Source organism: Telmatherina bonti (genome assembly GCF_933228915.1).
Source record: "Telmatherina bonti genome assembly, chromosome: 9".
Classification (NCBI taxonomy): domain Eukaryota; kingdom Metazoa; phylum Chordata; class Actinopteri; order Atheriniformes; family Telmatherinidae; genus Telmatherina; species Telmatherina bonti.
The window spans coordinates 39,445,594-39,469,591 of record NC_136627.1 but is presented as its reverse complement, the minus strand read 5'-3'; the positions used below and the strand labels follow the sequence as shown (position 1 = coordinate 39,469,591).

The 23,998-nt window shown below is 46.9% G+C and overlaps 1 protein-coding gene across 6 annotated transcripts in view; it reads left to right on the top strand.

Annotated features, from left to right (window-relative positions):
* lrch3 (leucine-rich repeats and calponin homology (CH) domain containing 3) overlaps nt 1-19,166 on the top strand; it is a 53,122-nt gene extending 33,956 nt beyond the window's left edge. For 2 of the 6 annotated variants that reach the window (XM_079246549.1, XM_079246546.1), the window contains exons 10-20: nt 2,155-2,210; nt 2,283-2,322; nt 2,413-2,520; nt 3,644-3,688; nt 3,865-3,918; nt 8,464-8,497; nt 8,605-8,688; nt 8,770-8,870; nt 10,960-11,097; nt 11,172-11,249; nt 17,012-19,166. In XM_079246549.1, the coding sequence (XP_079102675.1) occupies nt 2,155-2,210; nt 2,283-2,322; nt 2,413-2,520; nt 3,644-3,688; nt 3,865-3,918; nt 8,464-8,497; nt 8,605-8,688; nt 8,770-8,870; nt 10,960-11,097; nt 11,172-11,249; nt 17,012-17,152 (879 nt within the window). In that variant the 3' untranslated portion in view covers nt 17,153-19,166. The remainder of the gene's footprint in view (nt 1-2,154; nt 2,211-2,282; nt 2,323-2,412; nt 2,521-3,643; nt 3,689-3,864; nt 3,919-8,463; nt 8,498-8,604; nt 8,689-8,769; nt 8,871-10,959; nt 11,098-11,171; nt 11,250-17,011) is intronic. The other 4 variants (XR_013771449.1, XM_079246547.1, XM_079246548.1 and 1 more) reach the window with 4 other exon arrangements.
* Nucleotides 19,167-23,998: the final 4,832 nt, after the last annotated feature.

Sequence of the window (23,998 nt, the reverse complement as noted above, 5' to 3'; positions counted from 1 at the left end):
TGTAGGTCTGGACCACCTGTAGGTCTGGGTCTCCTGTAGGTTTGGACTACCAGTAGGTCTGGACTACCTGTAGGTCTGGGTCTCCTGTAGGTCTGGACTACCAGTAGGTCTGGACTACCTGTAGGTCTGGGTCTCCTGTAGGTCTGGACTACCAGTAGGTCTGGACTACCAGTAGGTCAGGGTCTCCTGTAGGTCTGGACTACTGGTAGGTCTGGACTACCTGTAGGTCTGGACCACTTGTAGGTCTGGACTACCTGTAGGTCTGGACCACTTGTAGGTCTGGACTACCTGTAGGTCTGGACCATCTGTAGGTCTGGCTCTCCTGTAGGTCTGGACCACCTGTAGGTCTGGACCACCTGTAGGTCTGGACCACTTGTAGGTCTGGGTCTCCTGTTGGTCTGGGTCTCCTGTAGGTCTGGACCACTTGTAGGTCTGGACTAACTGTAGATCTGGACTACCTGTAGGTCTGGGTCTCCTGTAGGTCTGGACTACCAGTAGGTCTGGGTCTCCTGTAGGTCTGGACTACCAGTAGGTCTGGACTACCAGTAGGTCAGGGTCTCCTGTAGGTCTGGACTACTGGTAGGTCTGGACTACCTGTAGGTCTGGACTACCAGTAGGTCAGGGTCTCCTGTAGGTCTGGACTACTGGTAGGTCTGGACTACCTGTAGGTCTGGACCACTTGTAGGTCTGGACTACCTGTAGGTCTGGACTACCTGTAGGTCTGGACCACTTGTAGGTCTGGACTACCTGTAGGTCTGGACTACCTGTAGGTCTGGACTACCAGTAGGTCTGGACTACCAGTAGGTCAGGGTCTCCTGTAGGTCTGGACTACCTGTAGGTCTGGACTACCTGTAGGTCTGGACCACTTGTAGGTCTGGACTACCTGTAGGTCTGGACTACCTGTAGGTCTGGCTCTCCTGTAGGTCTGGCTCTCCTTTAGGTCTGGCTCTCCTGCAGGTCTGGACTGCCTGTAGGTCTGGACCACCTGTAGGTCTGGACTACCTGTAGGTCTGGACCATCTGTAGGTCTGGACTACCTGTAGGTCTGGACCACCTGTAGGTCTGGACTTCCTGTAGGTCTGGAACACTTGTAGGTCTGGACTACCTGTAGGTCTGGACTACCTGTAGGTCTGGACCACTTGTAGGTCTGGACTACCTGTAGGTCTGGACTACCTGTAAGGTCTGGACTACCTGTAGGTCTGGACCACTTGTAGGTCTGGACTACCTGTAGGTCTGGACTACCTGTAAGGTCTGGACTACCTGTAGGTCTGGACCACTTGTAGGTCTGGACCACTTGTAGGTCTGGACTACCTGTAGGTCTGGACCACTTGTAGGTCTGGACCACCTGTAGGTCTGGACCACCTGTAGGTCTGGACCACTTGTAGGTCTGGACCACTTGTAGGTCTGGACTACCTGTAGGTCTGGACTACCTGTAGGTCTGGACCACTTGTAGGTCTGGACCACCTGTAGGTCTGGACCATCTGTAGGTCTGGGTCTCCTGCAGGTCTGGACTACCTGTAGGTCTGGACTACCTGTAGGTCTGGACCACTTGTAGGTCTGGACTACCTGTAGGTCTGGACCACTTGTAGGTCTGGACTACCTGTAGGTCTGGACTACCTGTAGGTCTGGACCACTTGTAGGTCTGGACCACTTGTAGGTCTGGACTACCTGTAGGTCTGGACTACCTGTAGGTCTGGACCACTTGTAGGTCTGGACTACCTGTAGGTCTGGACCACTTGTAGGTCTGGACTACCTGTAGGTCTGGACCACTTGTAGGTCTGGACTACCTGTAGGTCTGGACTACCTGTAGGTCTGGACTACCTGTAGGTCTGGACCACTTGTAGGTCTGGACCACTTGTAGGTCTGGACCACTTGTAGGTCTGGACTACCTGTAGGTCTGGACCACTTGTAGGTCTGGACTACCTGTAGGTCTGGACTACCTGTAGGTCTGGACCACTTGTAGGTCTGGACTACCTGTAGGTCTGGACTACCTGTAGGTCTGGACCACTTGTAGGTCTGGACCACTTGTAGGTCTGGACCACCTGTAGGTCTGGACCACCTGTAGGTCTGGACCACCTGTAGGACCATGTACAGGTGGTGGTGAACACCTGAGTCAGCTACATCTCCACATTGACCTGTCTCTTTGTGTTTTTAGGGTTCTCCGGTGAAGACCGGCCCGTCCAGGACTGAAGACACGAAGAGACCCAGCAGGTACCAGTAGAAACCAGCTCAGATCCTGTGTGTCTTCATGTCCTGTTTAATGTCTTTCCACCTGTCCTTCAGGAGTGTGGTCGATGGAGTCATGGTGCCCTCCTTCTGCCAGGTAAGTCCTCCGAACCTGTCTGGGTGGACGTCTCTGAGACAAAGCCCTGCTTCAGGACTGACCCTCTGTCTTTTGTCCACCCGTCATCAGAGAGGAGGTGTGGAGAGGATGAGGAGAGAAGCTCAGCTCGCTGCTCTGAGGTACGACGAAGAGAGACAGAAAACCCGCTTGGTGCAGAGAGAAACCAGTTACACCAAGGTACAGTCCACTTTAACCAGTTCCAGACCACTTTAACCAGTTACAGTCCACTTTAACCAGTTACAGCCCACTTCAACCAGTTACAGCCCAGTTTATCCAGTTACAACCCACTTTAACCAGTTACAGCCCACTTTAACCAGTTACAGACCACTTTACCAGTTACAGTCCACTTTAACCAGTTACAGCCCACTTTAACCAGTTCCAGACCACTTTAACCAGTTACAGTCCACTTTAACCAGTTACAGCCCACTTCAACCAGTTACAGCCCAGTTTATCCAGTTACAACCCACTTTAACCAGTTACAGCCCACTTTAACCAGTTACAGACCACTTTACCAGTTACAGCCCACTTCAACCAGTTACAGACCACTTTACCAGTTACAGACCACTTTACCAGTTACAGCCCACTTTACCAGTTACAGCCCAGTTTATCCAGTTACAACCCACTTTAACCAGTTACAGTCCACTTTAACCAGTTACAGCCCACTTCAACCAGTTACAGCCCAGTTTATCCAGTTACAACCCACTTTAACCAGTTACAGCCCACTTTAACCAGTTACAGACCACTTTACCAGTTACAGCCCACTTCAACCAGTTACAGCCCACTTTACCAGTTACAGCCCACTTTACCAGTTACAGCCCACTTTACCAGTTACAGCCCAGTTTATCCAGTTACAACCCACTTTAACCAGTTACAGTCCACTTTAACCAGTTACAGTCCACTTTTAACCAGTTACAGCCTAGTTTATCCAGTTACAGTCCACTTTAACCAGTTACAGTCCACTTTAACCAGTTACAGCCCACTTTAACTAGTTACAACCCAGTTTATCCAGTTACAACCCACTTTAACCAGTTACAGCCTAGTTTATCCAGTTACAACCCACTTTAACCAGTTACAGTCCACTTCAACCAGTTACAGCCCACTTTAACCAGTTACAGCCCACTTTAACCAGTTACAGTCCAGTTTATCCAGTTACAACCCACTTCAACCAGTTACAGCCCACTTCAACCAGTTACAGCCCACTTTATCCAGTTACAGCCCACTTTAACCAGTTTCACCCCACTTTAACCAGTTATAGGTTATTGATGATGATGTGGATGATGATGACAATGTTCTTTTTCAGCACAAATCAGCTCAGAGTCCATCAAAGTCCAGTTCTGATTGCGAGGTAAGACCAGACCCAGTAATTATGGTTGACAAAACTGAATGTAGACCTGATATTTATACATATTCTTACCTGGAGCTCTGACATCATCCATGTAGCCCCGCCCCTTTTCCAGACCATGTCCAATCAGCATATCTGTGTTTGTTAATGTTTTGTGTCCGTGATGTTTGTGTGTTCAGAACATCTGTCCCTTCAGACGCTCCACCCACACAGATGACTCCTCCCTCTTTATGGTAAGAATTGTCCCGCCCCCAAAAGACATGGGAAAAAGAAACAAACTAATGAGAATGTCTCAGATTTAGCTTTGATCACCAGAAACATCAGAGATGAGTGGAAACTTTAATAAATCCAGGAGCCTCATTTATCAAACTGTACGTAGCAGCGATGACTCCAGGCGGCGTACGTATGGAAAACAGGAAATGCGGTGCGAAAAAACTTCACGATTTACAAAGCAGCACGTCCCACGCCTGTTTCCTTCATAAATCAGGATCGACAGTAAATGTTGCCACGTGAGGGAACATCTGGCCACGCCCACATGTTGGCTATAAAAGGTCAGGCCGACGCCCTGATAAATATGAATCCATCTCATTTCCATGACGGTTCTGCAGGAAAAAAGAGGAATTTTCTGGAAAATGAGGAAGAAATTCCAACAGATAAAGTTGTAAAATGTAAAAGTATTTTATCTGGTGGAGACGGGACGGACATCACCACCAGCAGAAAGACAGAGGAGGTCAGCAGGGGACAGATGCTGTCAGCGTCTCATCAGACCAGCGGACTTATCCAGAAAGGACAAATAAAGTGGTCAGACAGTAAAATGTAGGGAGAGAGGACATCTTGGTCCACAGGAGGAGGAAGGGGGGGGGGGGGGGGGGGAGCTACAGCAGCAGTTTGGTTCCAACATGATGGTTGGAGGTCGGGGACAACAGCGCTGGTCGCAGCTGAACGGGACACGTTACCATTTAGTAGCATGTTATGTAGCGTCTCCACTATCTGCACACATCTGCAGCTGTACAACAGGTTTCCTCCTGGGCATGGAGGCACCTCCACCTGCCTCCATCTGCCCGATGGCCGCTACACCACGTCTGGCTGTGGAGAACATCGTTCTGTTCCTCTGCTCTGGGTTGGGAAAAGGAGCGGACCCGACCTGTCAGTCCCTTCCCTTTGGAAGGTGCCGGACTGGAGTCCAGAGTCTCCATGTTCCATGTCCACCAGCAGGGACAGATAAGCCACATTGGGGAGCATTTTATATCCAACCATCACTTCATGTTCTGTATCTGCAGGTGGAGGAAACACCTGAGCAGCCTGATGATGGGCTGTTGTCATGGCGACCGCCTCCTTTTACCTGCAGGTCTTCATGTAGAGCTTTATTAGTACGGCAGCTTCTGTACGACTTATTAACTGTGTGATGTGGCTTTTCTAACATGTAGAACTGCTTGGTTTCAGAACATTTTCCTGCTGGACGTTTTACGTGCTGGAGGAACTTTTTCTCTTCTTCTGCAGATGCTGTTAATGTCCAACATTCTGGGGGAAAGTTTACATTTCATTTGGAACAAATGGCTCAGATTTCTTTTTATTTCCTGCCTTTGGTGTCGCCGTTTCCCGTTTCTCCAGATGTTGTCGTACGCCGGGGTCAGAGTTGGCGTGGAGGTCGGGACGTTTTACCGCCAAGTCCTGCTTTTAGAAACCCCAGAAGTGGACGAGAACCGGCGTACGGCGGGTTTTGTGCGACAGCTTCGTAAATGAGGCCTGAAGTCCACGTCAGATTATCAAATTCTGTATTCCTCACGAAGTTCTATTCTATTCTCCAGTCATGAACAGACGCATTTCCCCAAAGCCATGTGAGAGTGAGAACACCACCAGCAGGAAATCACAGATCAGTGCTGGTCAGAGTCCAGTTGGGTGCAGGTGTTGCCAGGTAGAGCTGGAGGCAGATCTATACTGTTCCCTCCCTGCAACAGTCTCTTTGTGAAAATACAGAAACAATGAATCCAACAATATTTGCTGCAGAGAACTAGACCAGGTTCTCCATCTGGTCTGACAAACAGTTCAGCTAAAAGCAGAACTGAACAACTGAGTCTGCAGCATAAAGCAGATCAGGACTCTGCAGATCGGACAGAGTTCGGCAGGTCGTTCCACCATCCTGGAACAGAGGAAAAGAGTCTGGCTGGTGATTCAGTCCCAAGTAGTCATGGTAACGCTAGGCGTCTTCCACTGGTGGAGCGTAACTGTGGAGAGGGAGTGCAGCTCTGGATGAAGGAGTGAAGGTAGACGGGAGACGTTTGACTTATTGTTGTGGAAACCAGAAGCAGAGCTTTGAATCTGATTCTGCAACTGGAAACCAGTGAAGTGGAATTAGCAGCGCCAGTTTGGACTGGTTGTAGACCAGACGTGCTGCTGGTTCTGGATCATCTGCAGAGGTTTAACCAGCATGCAGGCAGACCTGCCAGTAGGGAACTGCAGTAATCCATGTGCGAGATGATCAGAGCCTGAACCAGAAGCTGAGTCGTGTGTTCTGTCAGGTACGTCTGATTCTCTTGATGTTGTAGAGAGCATATCGGCAGGTACGGGCAACCGAGGCAACATGGACCTTAAAGGTCAGCTGGTCATCCACCATGACACCCAGATTCCAGGCAGCAGTCGTAGGAACAAGTGTGATAGAGTGGAGCTTCATACGTATCTGTGGAGGTAAGGAAGGATTGGCTGGACAGACAATGAGCTCTGTCTTGGACAGATGGAGCTGAAGGTGGCGATCCTTCATCCATGCAGAGATATCAGCAAGACAAGCTGATATTCTCAGTGAAACATTGTGTCGTCTGGTGGGAAGGAGAGGAAAAGCTGAGCGTCATCTGCATAGCAGTGGTAGGAGAAGCCATGAGAGCTTCTAACTGCACCGAGTGAGGAGGTGTATGGTGGAAAGAGAAGAGGGCCGAGCACCGATCCCTGAGGCTCCCCTGTTTTCATGTGATCTGGACACTTCTCCTCACCAGGATACTCTGAAGGATCTTCCTGAGAGGTAGGACGTGGACCACGAGAGGACAGATCCAGAGATGCCGAGCTCAGAGAGTGGAGAGGAGAATCTGATGGTTGGCTGGAAGACAGAGGGAGAGACAGCGGATTCCAGAGAGGAGATGATAATATGGGTCACTGCAGATTGATTGGAGGTAAAATGCTCTGCAGGATGTCGGTAGGGACCGGATCCAGAGGACAGCTAGTGGCTTTAGAGTTGACTAGAAGTTTAGAGACTTGGTCCTCATTCAGAGGGCAAAAAGGGCAAAGTGAGGCACCACTAGCTGGATGTGGTGGGTGGATCCAGAGGACAGCTGGTGGCTTTAGAGCTGACCAGAAGACCTGGTCCTCATTCAGAGGGCAGGAGGAGGAGGGAGACGTTCTCTGATCCATGTCACATGAGCAAACTGCTGCAGAGAACGGCTCCAGCAAGTTGCTGTCAGTTGTTTCCAAAGCGTGTTCGGGCTTTTCTGAAGCTGCTGTTTCTGTCTGTTGCCATTTCCAACGTGGCTGTTGTCCTCTCCTTCAGATTAACAAACTTCAACAATCCCCATCAATCCGTCCCTTTCAGACACAAACCTGACTCTGCAGGAGTCCACCTGACTGGTTCTGGTGATTGGACCTAAAGCGGACTCTTCAGCATGAACACATCTGTCTGTCTGTCACTCAGTTTCAGCCAATCCCCTGTGGCTGTGCTGTCAAGCCCCGCCCCTCCCCCGTCTCGCCGTGTGATGTTTGTTGTCATGTTCATGTTGCCTTGACGGAACATTCGGATCAGAACATTTGTACTGATGTGACTTGGTAGGTCTGGGTGGGTGATACTTTAATCTTCATCAGAGCAGGTGATGAAGGTCATTAACGTTCTCACACATCAGTGACGGCAGGTGGAGCGTGACACATAAATACATATATGTATCTCTCTCTCTCTCTATACATATATATATATATATATATATATATATATATATATACATATATATATACATATATATATATATATATATATCCTTTGATTAAAACAAATCATATTGATCCATCTGGATCTTTATGAAAACATAGAAATCCCGATATTTTAAGTGCAGCTCCATTTTATGCTGTTCTATAATCATCTGACTCTCGCTTGGAGAAGACGATGAGCGTTCTTATCTGGTCATTGCGCTACGCAGACGCCACTGCCCTGGCGTAATGCCACGATGTCTCGCTGCAACATCTTTTGTAGTTTAGAGAGAGGCGGGACTTGCTGACAGCGTGCCTGGGTCTGCGTTGTGATTGGCTGGGAGGAAGTCGTATGAACCAAACGTACGTGGTGTCATGGAAATATCATCCAGAACTTCTCCAGACAAACTGGAACTTGAACTTCCAGAATATCTGGTTGTATGTTGGGTCTGAAGCCATCATTGTGGCCCGCTGTTGGTGGTTTCCTCTCCAATATTGATCAGATATTAGTGATCATTGATCATATTTCCCAGTTTGTTTCCTCCCACTTTCCTTAGTTTCCTTTATCTTTGACGTCTTCCTCCCGTCCGTCAGTCTGCGTCTGCAGACAGCGGTCTCTGATAGCTCCGCCTCCTCCTGTCTGCTGCAGCTACACCCATGCTGCTTATGACATCACCAGTTGGGGTTTCTTTCAGTCTTTGCATGGGTTACCTGCTGACAGGTGTTCTGGCAGAACCAGGTCGTTTCTGCTGCAGAGTAGCCGGCGGTTCTGGTTCTGCAGTGACGGGTCCGACACCGAACCTGTCAGGTGTGTGACTGTGTGTGTTGTGTCTTAGCAGGGGGAAGATCAAGCCACCCTCTCTCCGACTGGTAAGCCCAAACACCACGGTGGCACAGCCACACTGCTCACCTTTACCTGTATGTGCATAGATGTGTTCCTCCTGTAGCCAATCGGTGGCTGTCTTTCCCCGGCTCAGGGGGCGTGGCTTCCTGTCGGAGCGCCAGTGTGAGACCAGAGAGCTTCCTGTACCGCCTCAGTCAGAGGGAGGAGAGGCCGAAAGGTGTGTACGCCGCCGTTAGATAGCAGCCAACAGGAGCTTCACCTGCCAGGTGTCTGACTGCTCCTCTTCTCTGTCCACCAGAAGATCCTGCTCCTCCTCAGAGGCAGCAGGAGGCTCCTCCACCTCCTGCTGCTCCTCCTCTGGATGAAGAGGATGCTGAGGTGGTGGAACAGCTCAGAAAGGTCTGTTCCTCCACCTGCTGCCCCTGTACACACACACACTGCTGCCCCTGTACACACACACACTGCTGCCCCTGTACACACACACACTGCTGCACCTGTACACACACACACTGCTGCCCCTGTACACACACACACTGCTGCACCTGTACACACACACACTGCTGCCCCTGTACACACACACACTGCTGCACCTGTACACACACACACTGCTGCCCCTGTACACACACACACTGCTGCACCTGTACACACACACACTGCTGCCCCTGTACACACACACACTGCTGCACCTGTACACACACACACTGCTGCACCTGTACACACACACACTGCTGCCCCTGTACACACACACACTGCTGCACCTGTACACACACACACTGCTGCCCCTGTACACACACACACTGCTGCACCTGTACACACACACACTGCTGCCCCTGTACACACACACACTGCTGCACCTGTACACACACACACTGCTGCACCTGTACACACACACACTGCTGCACCTGTACACACACACACTGCTGCACCTGTACACACACACACACTGCTGCCCCTGTACACACACACACTGCTGCCCCTGTACACACACACACTGCTGCCCCTGTACACACACACACTGCTGCCCCTGTACACACACACACTGCTGCCCCTGTACACACACACACTGCTGCACCTGTACACACACACACACTGCTGCCCCTGTACACACACACACTGCTGCCCCTGTACACACACACACTGCTGCACCTGTACACACACACACTGCTGCACCTGTACACACACACACTGCTGCCCCTGTACACACACACACTGCTGCCCCTGTACACACACACACTGCTGCCCCTGTACACACACACACTGCTGCCCCTGTACACACACACACTGCTGCACCTGTACACACACACACACTGCTGCCCCTGTACACACACACACACTGCTGCCCCTGTACACACACACACTGCTGCCCCTGTACACACACACACTGCTGCCCCTGTACACACACACACTGCTGCCCCTGTACACACACACACTGCTGCTCCTGTACACACACACACTGCTGCCCCTGTACACACACACACTGCTGCCCCTGTACACACACACACTGCTGCCCCTGTACACACACACACTGCTGCCCCTGTACACACACACACTGCTGCACCTGTACACACACACACACTGCTGCCCCTGTACACACACACACTGCTGCCCCTGTACACACACACACTGCTGCCCCTGTACACACACACACTGCTGCACCTGTACACACACACACTGCTGCACCTGTACACACACACACTGCTGCACCTGTACACACACACACTGCTGCACCTGTACACACACACACTGCTGCCCCTGTACACACACACACTGCTGCCCCTGTACACACACACACTGCTGCACCTGTACACACACACACTGCTGCCCCTGTACACACACACACTGCTGCACCTGTACACACACACACTGCTGCACCTGTACACACACACACTGCTGCCCCTGTACACACACACACTGCTGCACCTGTACACACACACACTGCTGCCCCTGTACACACACACACTGCTGCACCTGTACACACACACACACTGCTGCACCTGTACACACACACACTGCTGCCCCTGTACACACACACACTGCTGCACCTGTACACACACACACTGCTGCCCCTGTACACACACACACTGCTGCACCTGTACACACACACACACTGCTGCCCCTGTACACACACACACTGCTGCACCTGTACACACACACACACTGCTGCCCCTGTACACACACACACTGCTGCACCTGTACACACACACACTGCTGCACCTGTACACACACACACTGCTGCCCCTGTACACACACACACTGCTGCACCTGTACACACACACACACTGCTGCACCTGTACACACACACACTGCTGCACCTGTACACACACACACTGCTGCCCCTGTACACACACACACTGCTGCCCCTGTACACACACACACTGCTGCACCTGTACACACACACACACTGCTGCCCCTGTACACACACACACTGCTGCACCTGTACACACACACACTGCTGCACCTGTACACACACACCTGTTACTCTGTCCAGAACATTGAGGCTCGTCTGAAGGTGTCGCTGCCGAGCGACCTGGGAGCAGCTCTGTCGGACGGCGTGGTGCTGTGTCACCTGGCCAATCACGTGAGGCCGCGGTCTGTCCCTAGCATCCACGTCCCCTCCCCTGCTGTGGTGAGTCTCCAAACGTTGGTGGTTCCTTTAGAACCGGTTCCAACCTGCTTGACCCCATCTGCTCCGCCCTCCAGCCGAAACTCACCATGGCCAAATGTCGGCGGAACGTGGAGAACTTCCTGGAGGCGTGTCGCAGGATTGGGGTTCCTCAGGTAAGAAAACACACCTGAGCCTTCCTCATCGTACGGCAAGTCCAATTCAATTCAATTCAATTCAATTCAACTTTATTTATATAGCATCACATCATGGCAATGCCATCTCAAGACGCTTTACAGACAGAGGGGAAAACATAATGATTCAACACTGTTGGGGGGGGGGGATAAAAGAGAGAGATAAAGAGAAGAAGCTCAGTGTATCAGGAAATGTCCCTCAGCAGTCTAAACCTATAGCAGCATAACTAAGGGATGCTAACCATCCCTAGCTATAGGACTTATCAAAAAGATAAGTCTTCAGCCTAGTCTTAAAGGTGGGGAGGGTGTCTGCTTCCCTAACACTAACTGGGAGCTTATTCCATAAGAGAGGGGCCTGATAACCAAAGGCTCTGCCTCCTGCTCGGCTCTTTGAGACTCTCGGAACCACAAGTAAGCCTGCAGTCTGGGAACGAAGTACTCTGCTTGGTATATAAGGAACTATGAGGTCTTTGATATATAGTGGTGCCTGGTTGTGGAGGGCTTTATATGTAAGGAGAAGGATTTTAAATTCTATTCTAGATTCAACAGGCAGCCAATGAAGAGAGGCTAAAACTGGAGAAATATGATCTCTCATGCTGGTTCTGGTCAGGACTCTGGCTGCAGAATTCTGGATCAGCTGAAGGCTTTTCAGGGCATATTTAGGACAGCCCAGTAATAGAGAGTTACAGTAATCTAGTCTCGAAGTAACAAAAGCGTGAAGCAGTTTTTCTGCATCACTCTGAGACAGAATGTCCCTAATTTTGGCTTTATTACGTAAATGAAAGAAGGCTGTTTTAGTAACCTGCTTAACATGTGGACCAAAGGACAGGTCAGGGTCAAATATTACTCCAAGGTTTCTCACTGTAGCACTGGAAGCTAAAGTAATGCCATCCAGGTTCATTACAAAAGGATAAGTATATCTGAGTATCATCTGCATAACAATGAAAGTTTATTCCATGCTGTCTAATAATTTTGCCTAAAGGGAGCATATATAGCGTGAAGAGTACTGGTCCAAGTACAGAACCTTGAGGAACTCCATGACTTACTGTAGTTTGGGAGGAGGACTTGTCATTTACATGAACGAACTGAAGTCTAGCAGATAAATATGATTTAAACCAGCTTAACGCTGTACCTGTAATTCCAATCACCTGTTCTAGTCTTTGTAACAGAATGTTATGATCGACTGTATCAAATGCAGCACTAAGATCAAGCAAGATAAGTACGGACACAAGTCCTTTGTCTGAGGCCATAAGAAGGACATTAGTAACTTTCACCAATGCCGTCTCAGTGCTATGATTAGCTCTAAATCCTGACTGAAACTCCTCGCATAAATTATTTTTGCTCAGGTGGGCATGTAGCTGAGCTGAAACTATTTTCTCCAGAATTTTGGACATAAACGGGAGGTTAGATATAGGTCTATAATTTGCTATCACCTCTGGATCCAGAGATTGCTTTTTAAGTAAAGGCTTGATGACAGCAGTTTTAAATGATTGTGGTACATATCCTGTCACTAAAGACATATTGATAAGATTTAGTCGTGATGTATTAATTAAAGGGAAAATGTCCTTAAAGAGGCTCGTTGGGAGAGGGTCTAAGATACAGGTGGATGGTTTAGATGAAGCTATTATTTTAGTTAATTCAGAGGGTTGGACAGGACAGAAACTATTTAGACACAAGTCAGATCCTGGTTCTAAGGATGCTTCGGAGACCACAACAGGCTCAACATTATAGGTAGAAGGAAGAGTATTGTGGATTTGATCTCTAATAGTGTCAATTTTATTCCTGAAAAAATACATGAAATCATCACAGCTAAGTGAGAAAGGAATACATGGCTCCACAGCGCTCCGGCTCCTAGTAAGCCTAGCTACAGTGCTGAAAAGAAACCCAGGGTTGTGTTTGTTTTCCTCTATCAATGATGAATAATAAGCTGTTCTTGCCGTACGTAAGGCTTTTTTGTATACAATTAAACTTTCTTTCCAGGTTAAGTGAGACTCCTCTAGTCCTGATGAACGCCATCTGTTTTCCAAACGCCTTGACGCCTGTTTTAGAGCTCGAAGCTGGGAATTAAACCAGGGAGCCTTCATAATCTTACCTAATTTCTTCTTCTTTAGGGGGGCAACATTATCCAAGGTTGTACGCATTGAAGCTGTTATAGTATCAGCATGCTGATCAATCTGAGCAGGAGTAAGGCTTAAAGGGGGACTCTCAGTCATGCTAACACATGGTAGAGAGGAAAAAATTGATTCAATTGATTGTTTAAATTTTGTAATATTATTGTCTGATAAACATCTACTATAGTAGAATTTATTTTTGGTCAGTGAGTAATCAAATACAGTGAATTCAAAGGTTAATAAGAAGTGATCAGACAAGACAGGGTTTTGAGGAAATACTTTGAGCTTATCAGTCTCAATACCAGATGTTAGAACCAGATCAAGAGTATGACCATGAGAGTGAGTGGCTCCATGGACATTTTGTGAAAACCCAGTTGAGTTTAGAATAGAGCTAAAGGAAATGTTTAAACTATAATTTTCATGGTCAACATGAATATTAAAATCACCTAGTACAATGACCTTATCAGCAGTCAGCACTAACTCAGACAAGAGATCAGAGAATTGGGTCAGAAACTCGGAGTAAGGTCCAGGTGGGCGATACACTAATGCTAAAAGGAGCGGTTTCTCTCAATTCCATTTTGGATGAGATAAATTTAATGTCAGGAATTCAAAGGATTTATAGTTAGTTTTGTGCTTAGGATTAATTAAAAATTCTGACTGAAAAATAGCTGCAACACCTCCTCCTCTGCCTGTAGTTCTAGGAATGTGAAAGTTTAAATAGTTAGCTGGCGTAGCTTCATTAATACTAACATAATCCTCTTGCTGTAACCAGGTTTCCATAAGACAGAATAAATCAATGTGGTGATCACCTATCAAGTCATTGACTAATAAAGACTTATTTGGGAGGGATCTGATATTCAGTAGGCCACACTTTATGGTCTTATTTTCAGATTTTATTAGATCCATTGTTTTTATTTTTATGAGGTTTTCACGACTAACCCCAGAAGTGTTTTTGTGTTGTTTAATTCTTACTGCTGGGGAGTTGTATAAGGTCGGAATGGGGTTTTGGGTGGGCGGCGGCAGGTGGGAAGCTGCAGAAAAGTGTGTAGGACTACAATTCTGCCTCCTGGTCCCAACCCTGAGTTGTCAATTTAGCTGACTAATAAAAGATTCCATATTGCTAGATAAGAGAGCGGCTCCATCCAACGTGGGATGGATGCCATCTCTCCTAATAAGACCAGGCTTTCCCCAAAAAGCGCTCCAATTATCTATAAAACCCACGTTGTTATCGGGACACCACCTAGACAACCAGCGGTTGAAGGATGACATGCGGCTAAACATGTCATCGCTGATTAAATTTGGCAAGGGACCAGAGAAAACTACGGAGTCCGACATGCTCTTGGCAAAGTTACACACCGAAGCAACATTAATTTTAGTGACCTCCGATTGGCGTAACCGGGTGTCGTTACCGCCAACGTGAATTACAATCTTACGGTATTTACGTTTAGCCTTAGCCAGCAGTTTCAGATACGATTCGACGTGGCCCGCTCTGGTCCCAGGAATGCATTTGACTATGGTCCCCGGTGTCTCTAGAGCCACGTTTCTGACTATGGAACTACCTATAATCAGGGTTTCTGCCTCAGTGGGTGTGTCGCTGAGCGGGGAAAATCTGTTAGAAACGTGAACAGGTCGGTGGTGGCCAGTGGGTTTTGGTTTGGGGCTACGCTTCCGCCTGACCGTCGTCCAGCCCGCCTCGGCTCCCGGCTGCGCGGGAACTGCTGAGGAACCGCTAGGTGGGCTAGCTGCCCTGGCTGGTAGCTCCGCACTGGCTAATGGGGGCTTGCTGACTAACTGCTTCCCTAACTGAGTGCGGAGCTGGGCTTCTAACTCACAGAGCCTCGCCTCCAAGGCTGCCAAGCTGCTACACTTAATACACCTACCGTTATCACTAAAGGAGGCGGAGGAGTAGCTAAACATCAGACACACCGAGCAAGAGAAGGCAGGGGACCGGGGTGTGGGAAGAGAGCTAGCAGCCATGCTAAAACCGAGTGCTTGAGCTGTTTAAGTCAGTAAACAGAAAGCCTAAGATCCCGAAAATAAATGCAATATATAGAACAGTGGTTTGGGAAGATATTGTGCGCTGAAGTGAGTGGTTGGTTAACAATAGATAGAAGTTAGAAAGAAGTTAAAGGAGCCAACGGCTCGTAGTAATCCACAGAGTCACACGCTAGGGAAACAGGAAATGACACGTTACTGCAACGTCCAGCCAGAAAAATCAGTGCTGTACTGATCCAGTTCTCCCCAACTGGTTGACCTCGCCTCTGGAATGTTCTACACCTCAACAGGACCAGGAGTTCTGGTCTGGGTTTGTAAGCACACTGTGGATCTAAAACAGAACCATTTTTCCTCAGAACCAGACCAGAACCGAGTCATGCCTTTGTTGTTGGTCAGTTCTTGTCCTTCTCTAACAGCTTTCTCTCTTCTCCATCCTCCCGTCTCTCCTGACCGTCTGTCCCTTCGTCCATGTCCTCCACCATGTCCATCTCACGCTCAGGACCACCTCTGTTCGGTGGGGGACGTCCTCCAGGGGACGGGGGGCGGGGTTTACAGGACACTATGCATGCTGCTCTCCATGGCCCCGCCCCTGCTCAGCCCCTCCTTTCAGGTGCAGCTGGCCGGCTTCGCCCTCTTTTACCTGTCCATCGTATCGGTGCTGTGTGCCATCTACACCCACCTGACCCCCAGACCCTAAGGTCCTTTTCAGACCGGACCAGAGACACAAAATCAAACCCGTCTGGTTCTGGTCCTGCTCTGTGGACCATATCCCAGCTGATCCATGGAATCCTGCAGAACCATCTGAAGAACCTACTGCTCAGGACTGGGACTTGGTAACCTGAACCAGACGTCCTGGTCCAAACTAGGACATGTCAATCTGGTTCTGGACCTGTGAGTCCTGACAGCGACCTGATCCATCAGCCCACCACTCGGTGGTTTCCCCACCTGTTGAAGCTCCGCCCCTTGTGCCTTATGTCTGACTGTGCACGTGTGTGTGTGTGTGTGTTTCTGTGTGTGTGTGTGTGTGTTTTCTACCGGTTGGTTCTGAGCCCGTCAGCCAGACCCGAGTCAGGGTTCCCCCCCAAGCATTCTGGCCCAAATGAATTCTGGCTTTTTCTCGCCAAGTTGCCTGAACTGAACCAAAATTCTAGTAGTCTTCCTCATCCAGGTTCAGTACCAGGTTCAGTTCCAAAACCAGGTCCAGTACCAGGACCAGGTCCATGTTCAGTCCCAGGACCAGAACCAGGACAAGGTCCAGGTTCAGTACCAAAACCAGCTCCAGAACCAAAACCAGGTTCAGGTCCAGGACCAGAACCAGGCCAAGGTCCAGGACCAGAAAGTCCTGCAAGTGTCCTCAGACTGGTCCTCGTGTTCTGAGTCGATGGAACCCAGCAGATGTGGTTCTGACTCGCATCCAGCAGGTGAAACTCGATCCGGTACCAGGACACGAAAGGAAGCTGCTGACCCGTCCTCTTCCGCCTGTCCTCCATCACTTTCCTTTTTTATTTATTCTGCTGTTTTTCCTTTGTGTTGCCATGGTTACCGTTATTTTATCCATTAATTTAATTTACCATCTGTTGACCCACTTTCTGTTGCCCCTCCCCCCGCCCCGTGTCTTCTTCTGTGGTGTTTGTACAGAGTCAGTTGTGCCTTCCGCTGCACATCCTGGAGGAGCGAGGGCTCCCCCAAGTGGCCGGAACTGTCAGCGCGCTGCTCAGTCTGGCCCCGCCCAGACAGTCTGTTTCCACGGCAACATCCGGACCCTCCATCGCCATCTAGACCCCACTGCACTCAGTCAACCAAACGGCTGCCTGCGCTTCACAACACCAGAATGTAAACAAATGATGTCATCTGTTTATGAAACAAACAGGACCGCTCATCTTCATTGGTGCCATGGTTACAATCTCTGCGCTCCCATTGGTTCACGCCACCGGATGCTGTCTGGAAGCCCATGTCTGCCAGGAAGAGGCGTAGTAGCCGGTCTGTAGGTCTGGTCCTGGTTCTGGTCTTAGTTCTGGTCCGGGATTGGGTCTGGCTCCAGCTCTGACTTCTGGGATCAGGTCTGGATCCTGGATCAGGTTCGAAATGGGGTCTGGATTCTGGATCAGATCCGGGATCCGGTCTGGGTCCGGGTTCTGGTCCGGTTCAATTAAAGGTTTTCAGGAAAATTTGATTTAAAAAAGTTTTAAAACATTTAAATGAACAAAAATCTGAAATAGAATTTTAATTTATTTTATTTTTATTTATTTATTTATGTATTTTATTGGCAGAGATGGGCTTCCGTAGCAGCGCCAGGCGAGTCTGCAGGTAGAAACCTGATGAGCTGCATGTCGGTCTGACGGAGACCGGATCAGAACCTGTCGGTCTGACGGAGACCGGATCAGACCGGATCAGAACCTGTCGGTCTGACGGAGACCGGATCAGAACCTGTCGGTCTGACGGAGACCGGATCAGACCGGATCAGAACCTGTCGGTCTGACGGAGACCGGATCAGAACCTGTCGGTCTGACGGAGACCGGATCAGACCGGATCAGAACCTGTCGGTCTGACGGAGACCGGATCAGAACCTGTCGGTCTGACGGAGACCGGATCAGAACCTGTCGGTCTGACGGAGACCGGATCAGACCGGATCAGAACCTGTCGGTCTGACGGAGACCGGATCAGACCGGATCAGAACCTGTCGGTCTGACGGAGACCGGATTAGAACTGGAGCCACATGTTTAAACTGATCAGGATGATTGATCGTTCAGGAACAGATTGGTCTTCAGGTCCAGTGAACCATTTCAATCCAGGTCCAGCTTCTGGTCCTGGTTTTGGTCCTGGTTCTGGGCCAGGTCAAGGTCCAAGTCCAGGTTCTGGTTCTGGTCCAGGTCAGGGTATGAAGTCAAGGTCCAGGTTCTGGTCCAGGTCTCTGAATGTCGACACATTTCTGATCAGTTCTCAGATTTATCAATAATCACAAGAACATCAGCAGCTAATTTGTTAGCATGTTAGCGTAGCTTCCTGCTATTAGCATTTAGCTGCACGGCAGTGATGTCACTGCTTCAGGATCAGCCCTCCGCTGTCCTCTGATTGGCCAACCGCTGGGAGCTGGAGCAATCTGATTGGTCGGATAAGGAGTGTGTCTCCATCACATCCAGACATGAAGCTTCATGTTTCTCTGAGATGCACCAGGTGATGAACCCTGAACTCTGACCCAGCAGGGTCTACAGGATCCTGCGGGGTCTGGATCCGGGTCTTGTTTCTATGTAAAGTTTTTATTTTTCATCACGTCAGCCGTGGGTGTCTGTTGTGCTGCTTTGATGGAGGTTTCAGGTGGATCATGTGACCTGTCTGCAGGTCTCACCTTGATGTAAATATATACATACATAAGATATTTTCTGTATATAAGGCTGAAACCTGTGCGTTGCCATGGCGATGCATTTTCTTAGAGGTTCCTGTCACCATGGCGACACCTCGGTCATCGTTGTCAAGGATCCATTTTGTCCTCCTGTCCACACTACTTTAGCTGACTCAGCATTTTTCAGACTTTAGATTCCAGGTCCATCTGGTCTGCGGCGGCGTCGGGAACGGGCGTCGCCGTCTCTGGCTGCCTTCAGGAGACCTAGGACTTCAGAGCGCCGCCAAGACTAGAACCAAGATGTCAGAAAACATCTGGCTGTAACGGACGTGGACGTACGTCCTGCAACGCGTGACGGCGGCGCTGCTTCTGAAGGACATTCCACCATTTTAAAGGAAAACAAAAATAATTTTTTCACAAAACCTTTAAAAATAAAACATGAAATATTTTTATCTGGAACATGTGTTGGGTTTTTATTTTTCCCGCCGGTTCTGGGTCGGCATACATTCCAGTCCAGTTCTACCCACCAGAACTCCTCAGGATGACCAAACCGACCTGTTGATGCCCGACCAGTGGACAGGAGACGCTAAGCATTGTGGGTGAAGCGCGCCATGTTTATTCCATCAGTCACAGCGAGTTGGGACGCGGCGAGCAACTGGGCCAGAAGTCATGTGGACCCTTATTGAGTTCAAACCAAGACGGATCAACACCATGGGAAACTCCCAGATGTTGCCATGGCGATGGGAAACTCCCAGATGTTGCCATGGTGATGGGAAACTCCCAGATGTTGCCATGGCGATGGGAAACTCCCAGATGTTGCCATGGTGATGGGAAACTCCCAGATGTTGCCATGGCGATGGGAAACTCCCAGATGTTGCCATGGCGACATCTTTGGCTCCCTGGCCTGTGGTGCAAAACAGCTGATCCATTGGTGCAGAACCAGCATACATACAAAACAAGACGGCAAAATCTGAACCCCACGTGCTCCTGCAGAACCCCGTAGAACCTGATCTGCAATCATACTAATGAATTATTTAAACTTGTTATTTATATACAAATTGTAATAATTAGTATTCCAACCTAAATTCCAATAATTCCAGCCTGCACCTCCCCTCCTTGCAGAATGCTCCATCATGACAAACTGCCGCCGCTTCATCCACGGCTCCTGACATTTCTTCTGCTGCTGCTGCTTCTGTTTTATCGGTGGTTAACATGAAGCGGTGCCTTACCCGTCCTCAGCAGGAGTTGCGACAATAGTGGTCTGGTCCGGACCACTGAAATGAGTGGTTCCTGCCACTAGATTAGTGTTTGCTATATACTATATATTTCAGATGCCAATAAAAGAAAGGCTAATTTTAATAATTTATTTACATTTTTTGTGAAAGAACAATTTTAAAAAAAACCAGCTGGTATAAGAATATGAAAAATGAAGTAGTAAGACATTAGATTTTGAATCCTTGGTAGGTATAAAATTAATTTCTTAAATGCTCTTTTTTCACACATTTTCACAACTTTTTTTTCCTCATTCTTACACTTCATGTAAATATAATAGAATGATAGCCATTAATAGGAAGCCCATATTTAAACAGCATTAGTGTGAAAGAGGCATTTTCTTTGTCATGGATTTTTTGGACATACATGGAAATACTTTATCAACATTTATTTTCTTATTTTCCTACAGTATAATTAATTTAAGGCGAGCCAAGTATTCCTGAACCCCCTGCGTATTGTCTTACGTGATAGTTTGCAATATTTTTTTCTGAAACAGAGTTTAACAGAAATTGCAGTAGCAGGACTTGGTTTATTGAAAAATGTGTGGACTAACAAACTCATTACTACATTTTTATATCTACGAATTCCATAAATATGATCAAAACCAGACAGACAACAGATAAGCTTCTCTCAATGATAAAGCTGAGTCTAATGTTATAGACTGGGCCTATAAGATTCAAAGTAAATGAAAAACATTTTAAAATCATAATCTATCCATTATCAGACATTTTAAACTGTAGATTTGAATTTGAGGTAAACTCAAGCTCTTTCTGTAATGTTGTAGTAGAATCCTATGAGCAATTTGTTCCCTGTCCTTTGTCAATCAGTTTCTGGGTTAATATAAGGGACGGCTGTAATTAAAGACATACAATATTCCATCCTCTAGGTTTTTGACATTATGTTTACTTCATGGTTACTCTAACCCCAATTTCTCTGATGTTTACAACATTCATATTTTATTGGGAAAATGGAGAAATAACAAACCTTCTTATGCTTGTTTAAAAAATTCATTTTTCATATATCATTCACGCCTATAAGGAAAATCCCAAACAAGTATGCAAAAATAAATAAATCTGCAGAGAAAGGTCTTGTGCATTCCTTTTGCAATTTTTGTTCTCCATAAGTCATTTTAAATTATCTTTATGTAACTGATTCACATGATTTGATGTTGGCTTTTTATACTTGAATGCTCTTTATTTAACTGTCCACTAATAATTTTTCTTCATTTACTAAATCAGAATTCATAACTTTTGGTATGTTTTTATATCAATGCTTTTGCTGACCTAGTTCATGGTTGGATTGGTATATCTGGTGCATTCTATACATTTGTAAAGTACACCTCCCACATGATAGATTGGATTTATCAGCAGTAATAAAGAGGAAAAACTAATATCAGTGGTTCCTTTTAAGCACTGCTACATGATCCTTTTTGGGAAATAAGGCTTTCCTAAAATTTGGTAAAATTAATCTAACTTTTAAAAATATTTTGTAATTGTAACTATAAAGGACCACCCAGTGGAGAGGGATAACTGTTTGCAAAAAGGCAAAAAATAGACAAAAGACATAAATGATTAGAGGATCAAAAATGAAAACATAATCAGTTGATTTTTCCATTTCTTTGTAAATTTACTTTAGTTCTTAATTGAACCAAACCACACACTTTATTCAATTATTTTCTATTACTGTCATTATTTAAGTTGACTTATGTAAGGAGGTGTCCTTATTCTTTTTAATGTTTGATTATTATGATCTGTATTTTAAATATATTGTTCTTTAATTTAGTATTTTATTGTAACACACTTTTGAGTGTCATGAAAAGCGCTCTCTAGATAAAACATCACTGCCCAAGACCACTGTTATGGGTGGTCCTCACCACTAGGGGGCGAAATTAATCAGTGGTGCCAGAGTGATCTGTTAAGTGGGATGCAAAGGACAAGCAAATCGTAGCACGTTCAGTAGTAGGTTTACATTCCGCGGCGTGAGCATCGTATCTTGAGCATCTATTAAAGGAGTCATCACCCGGAAATTGCACTTTTTCGAGTTAAAACGTGCGTATTAGTGTTGGACGGAAGTGGTAACATTCCCGGAAGCCTTTCTGTTGAAGACGGCCAGGTTTTTACGTTTGGGCGCTTTGTTCGCAGCAAAACTGTTCGCAACACCGAAGTCTCGCAAACGCATTTTCTTTATTTTCTCCCCGGGTTGTCGACAACCCAGGGAGCTATTTGCATTAACCAGCCCCTTTTCCAGCCTAAATACACCTGCTGGACCTGCCTCAGTTGCTATTAGCAACAAGCTGTGTGAAGATGTGCGAGCAGCGATCATGTCCACTGCTCGGTTGTCTGTTACCAAAACCAACATCGGCAGGTTTTTTTTCCCCACGAGAGTCCACATAAAACCCAGAAAACTCAGCTACTGTGTTAACAGAATCAATAACTAAGAGTGAAAATGATCATTTTTATTTTATTACATTGAAAATGAGCATTGGTTTTATTTCTGTACACTAATAAAGATATTGTGTTTTAAAGAGCTGTATTTTTTTTTTTTACTTCAGTTTTACATTTTACATTCATAAGTCAGATGCATAAATGTGTATATGGTAAAGTTGTGTATTTACTGTAAATCAAATGCTATTGTTCTAAGTGAATGCAGTAAAGTTACTATTTGTTATATGTAATATGAAATGCCAAGAACATATATAATCACCTTTTACAGTTATTTGCCATTTGATTAGCTTTATTTCTGAATTTTTGCACAGAAGAGAAACTTGTCTCCCATTCCCTCCAACAGGTCAATGTACATAATCCTGCTTATAAATGTTTCCTGCATTTTGTAATGAAAAAGCATTGAAGCAGACTGGTTCCACGCCAGGATGTTGGGTCAGACACGGAGGAGTTTGGACCTGATTTATCCTTCCCAGCACCTAAGGAAATGAAAAGAGAAATGTTATTTTCTAAGCACAGTAATAATATCTTGCTGTCTATTTCTGTTGGCATGTGCAGCTTAACAGAAACAATTAGACCAACATAATAGATGGTAAGTGATGCTGGAATATATAAAACACGAGTCTATATTAGTCAGCAGGAAGCCTGATCAATGATACAAGATATCTGACTTCATGTTATTTATCTGTACAGTAACACAGCAGCCCACATCAGTGGCTGCATCAACCAGAGATCTGTCATGTTGACATAACTACATTTTTCACACTCCTGGCTAAAACTGGAAATCTATATAAGCTCATTAATTTAGAAAAACACTTGACGGTAAATAAAACCTCAATAAAATGTGCAGCTTCGTGAAACTCCGTGTGGTTAAAATGTGTGTGTGCTTATCTTGGTGCAGACCGGCCGGCAGCTGGACACTGAACGTACCGACCGGTTCAGTCAACATCCGTTTCATTTTTTACATCTAACCTTGGATTGTGTTAAAAAGTACATTTATTGTTTAAAAAATGGTCCAACACGGAGTAAAACTGAGAAGTATTAACATGAACGACATGCCTCGTTGTCAACATGCTATCTGAACAGGCAAGGCGAGCAGACATTAAAAGTGAGGACTTTACCATTCAGAGACAGTTTGTTGTAAACATGCTCCTTCCACCATCTCGGTGTCTTCTCTCTCAGGCTCAGAGTCCGGTTCAGACATCAATGCTGAATTCAGAAAGCTGCTGCTGTCGGGTTAGCTGCTATCACTAGCCGCTAATGTTTTTAGCATGGAGACTACTGGCCTCGCCCCCCTTCCGACTCCGGACTTCCAGCGACCAATCAGCGAGCAGCTCATTAACATTATTTTAATTGATGTCGAGGTTGGTGAAAATCTTGCGTGAATTCTCGCAAGAAAATTTTTATTATGAATAAAGTGTCAGAAAAAGCACTTTTAAAATTTTTTTGTTTAATAAGTTTTTAAACAGTTATTTAAAAACCGTTAGAGGACAGTGGGCACATGGAAAGACCAGGTTATGACTCCTTTAAGCATCAACCAAATAGAGAAAGCCATGGCTAATGATAAATAAC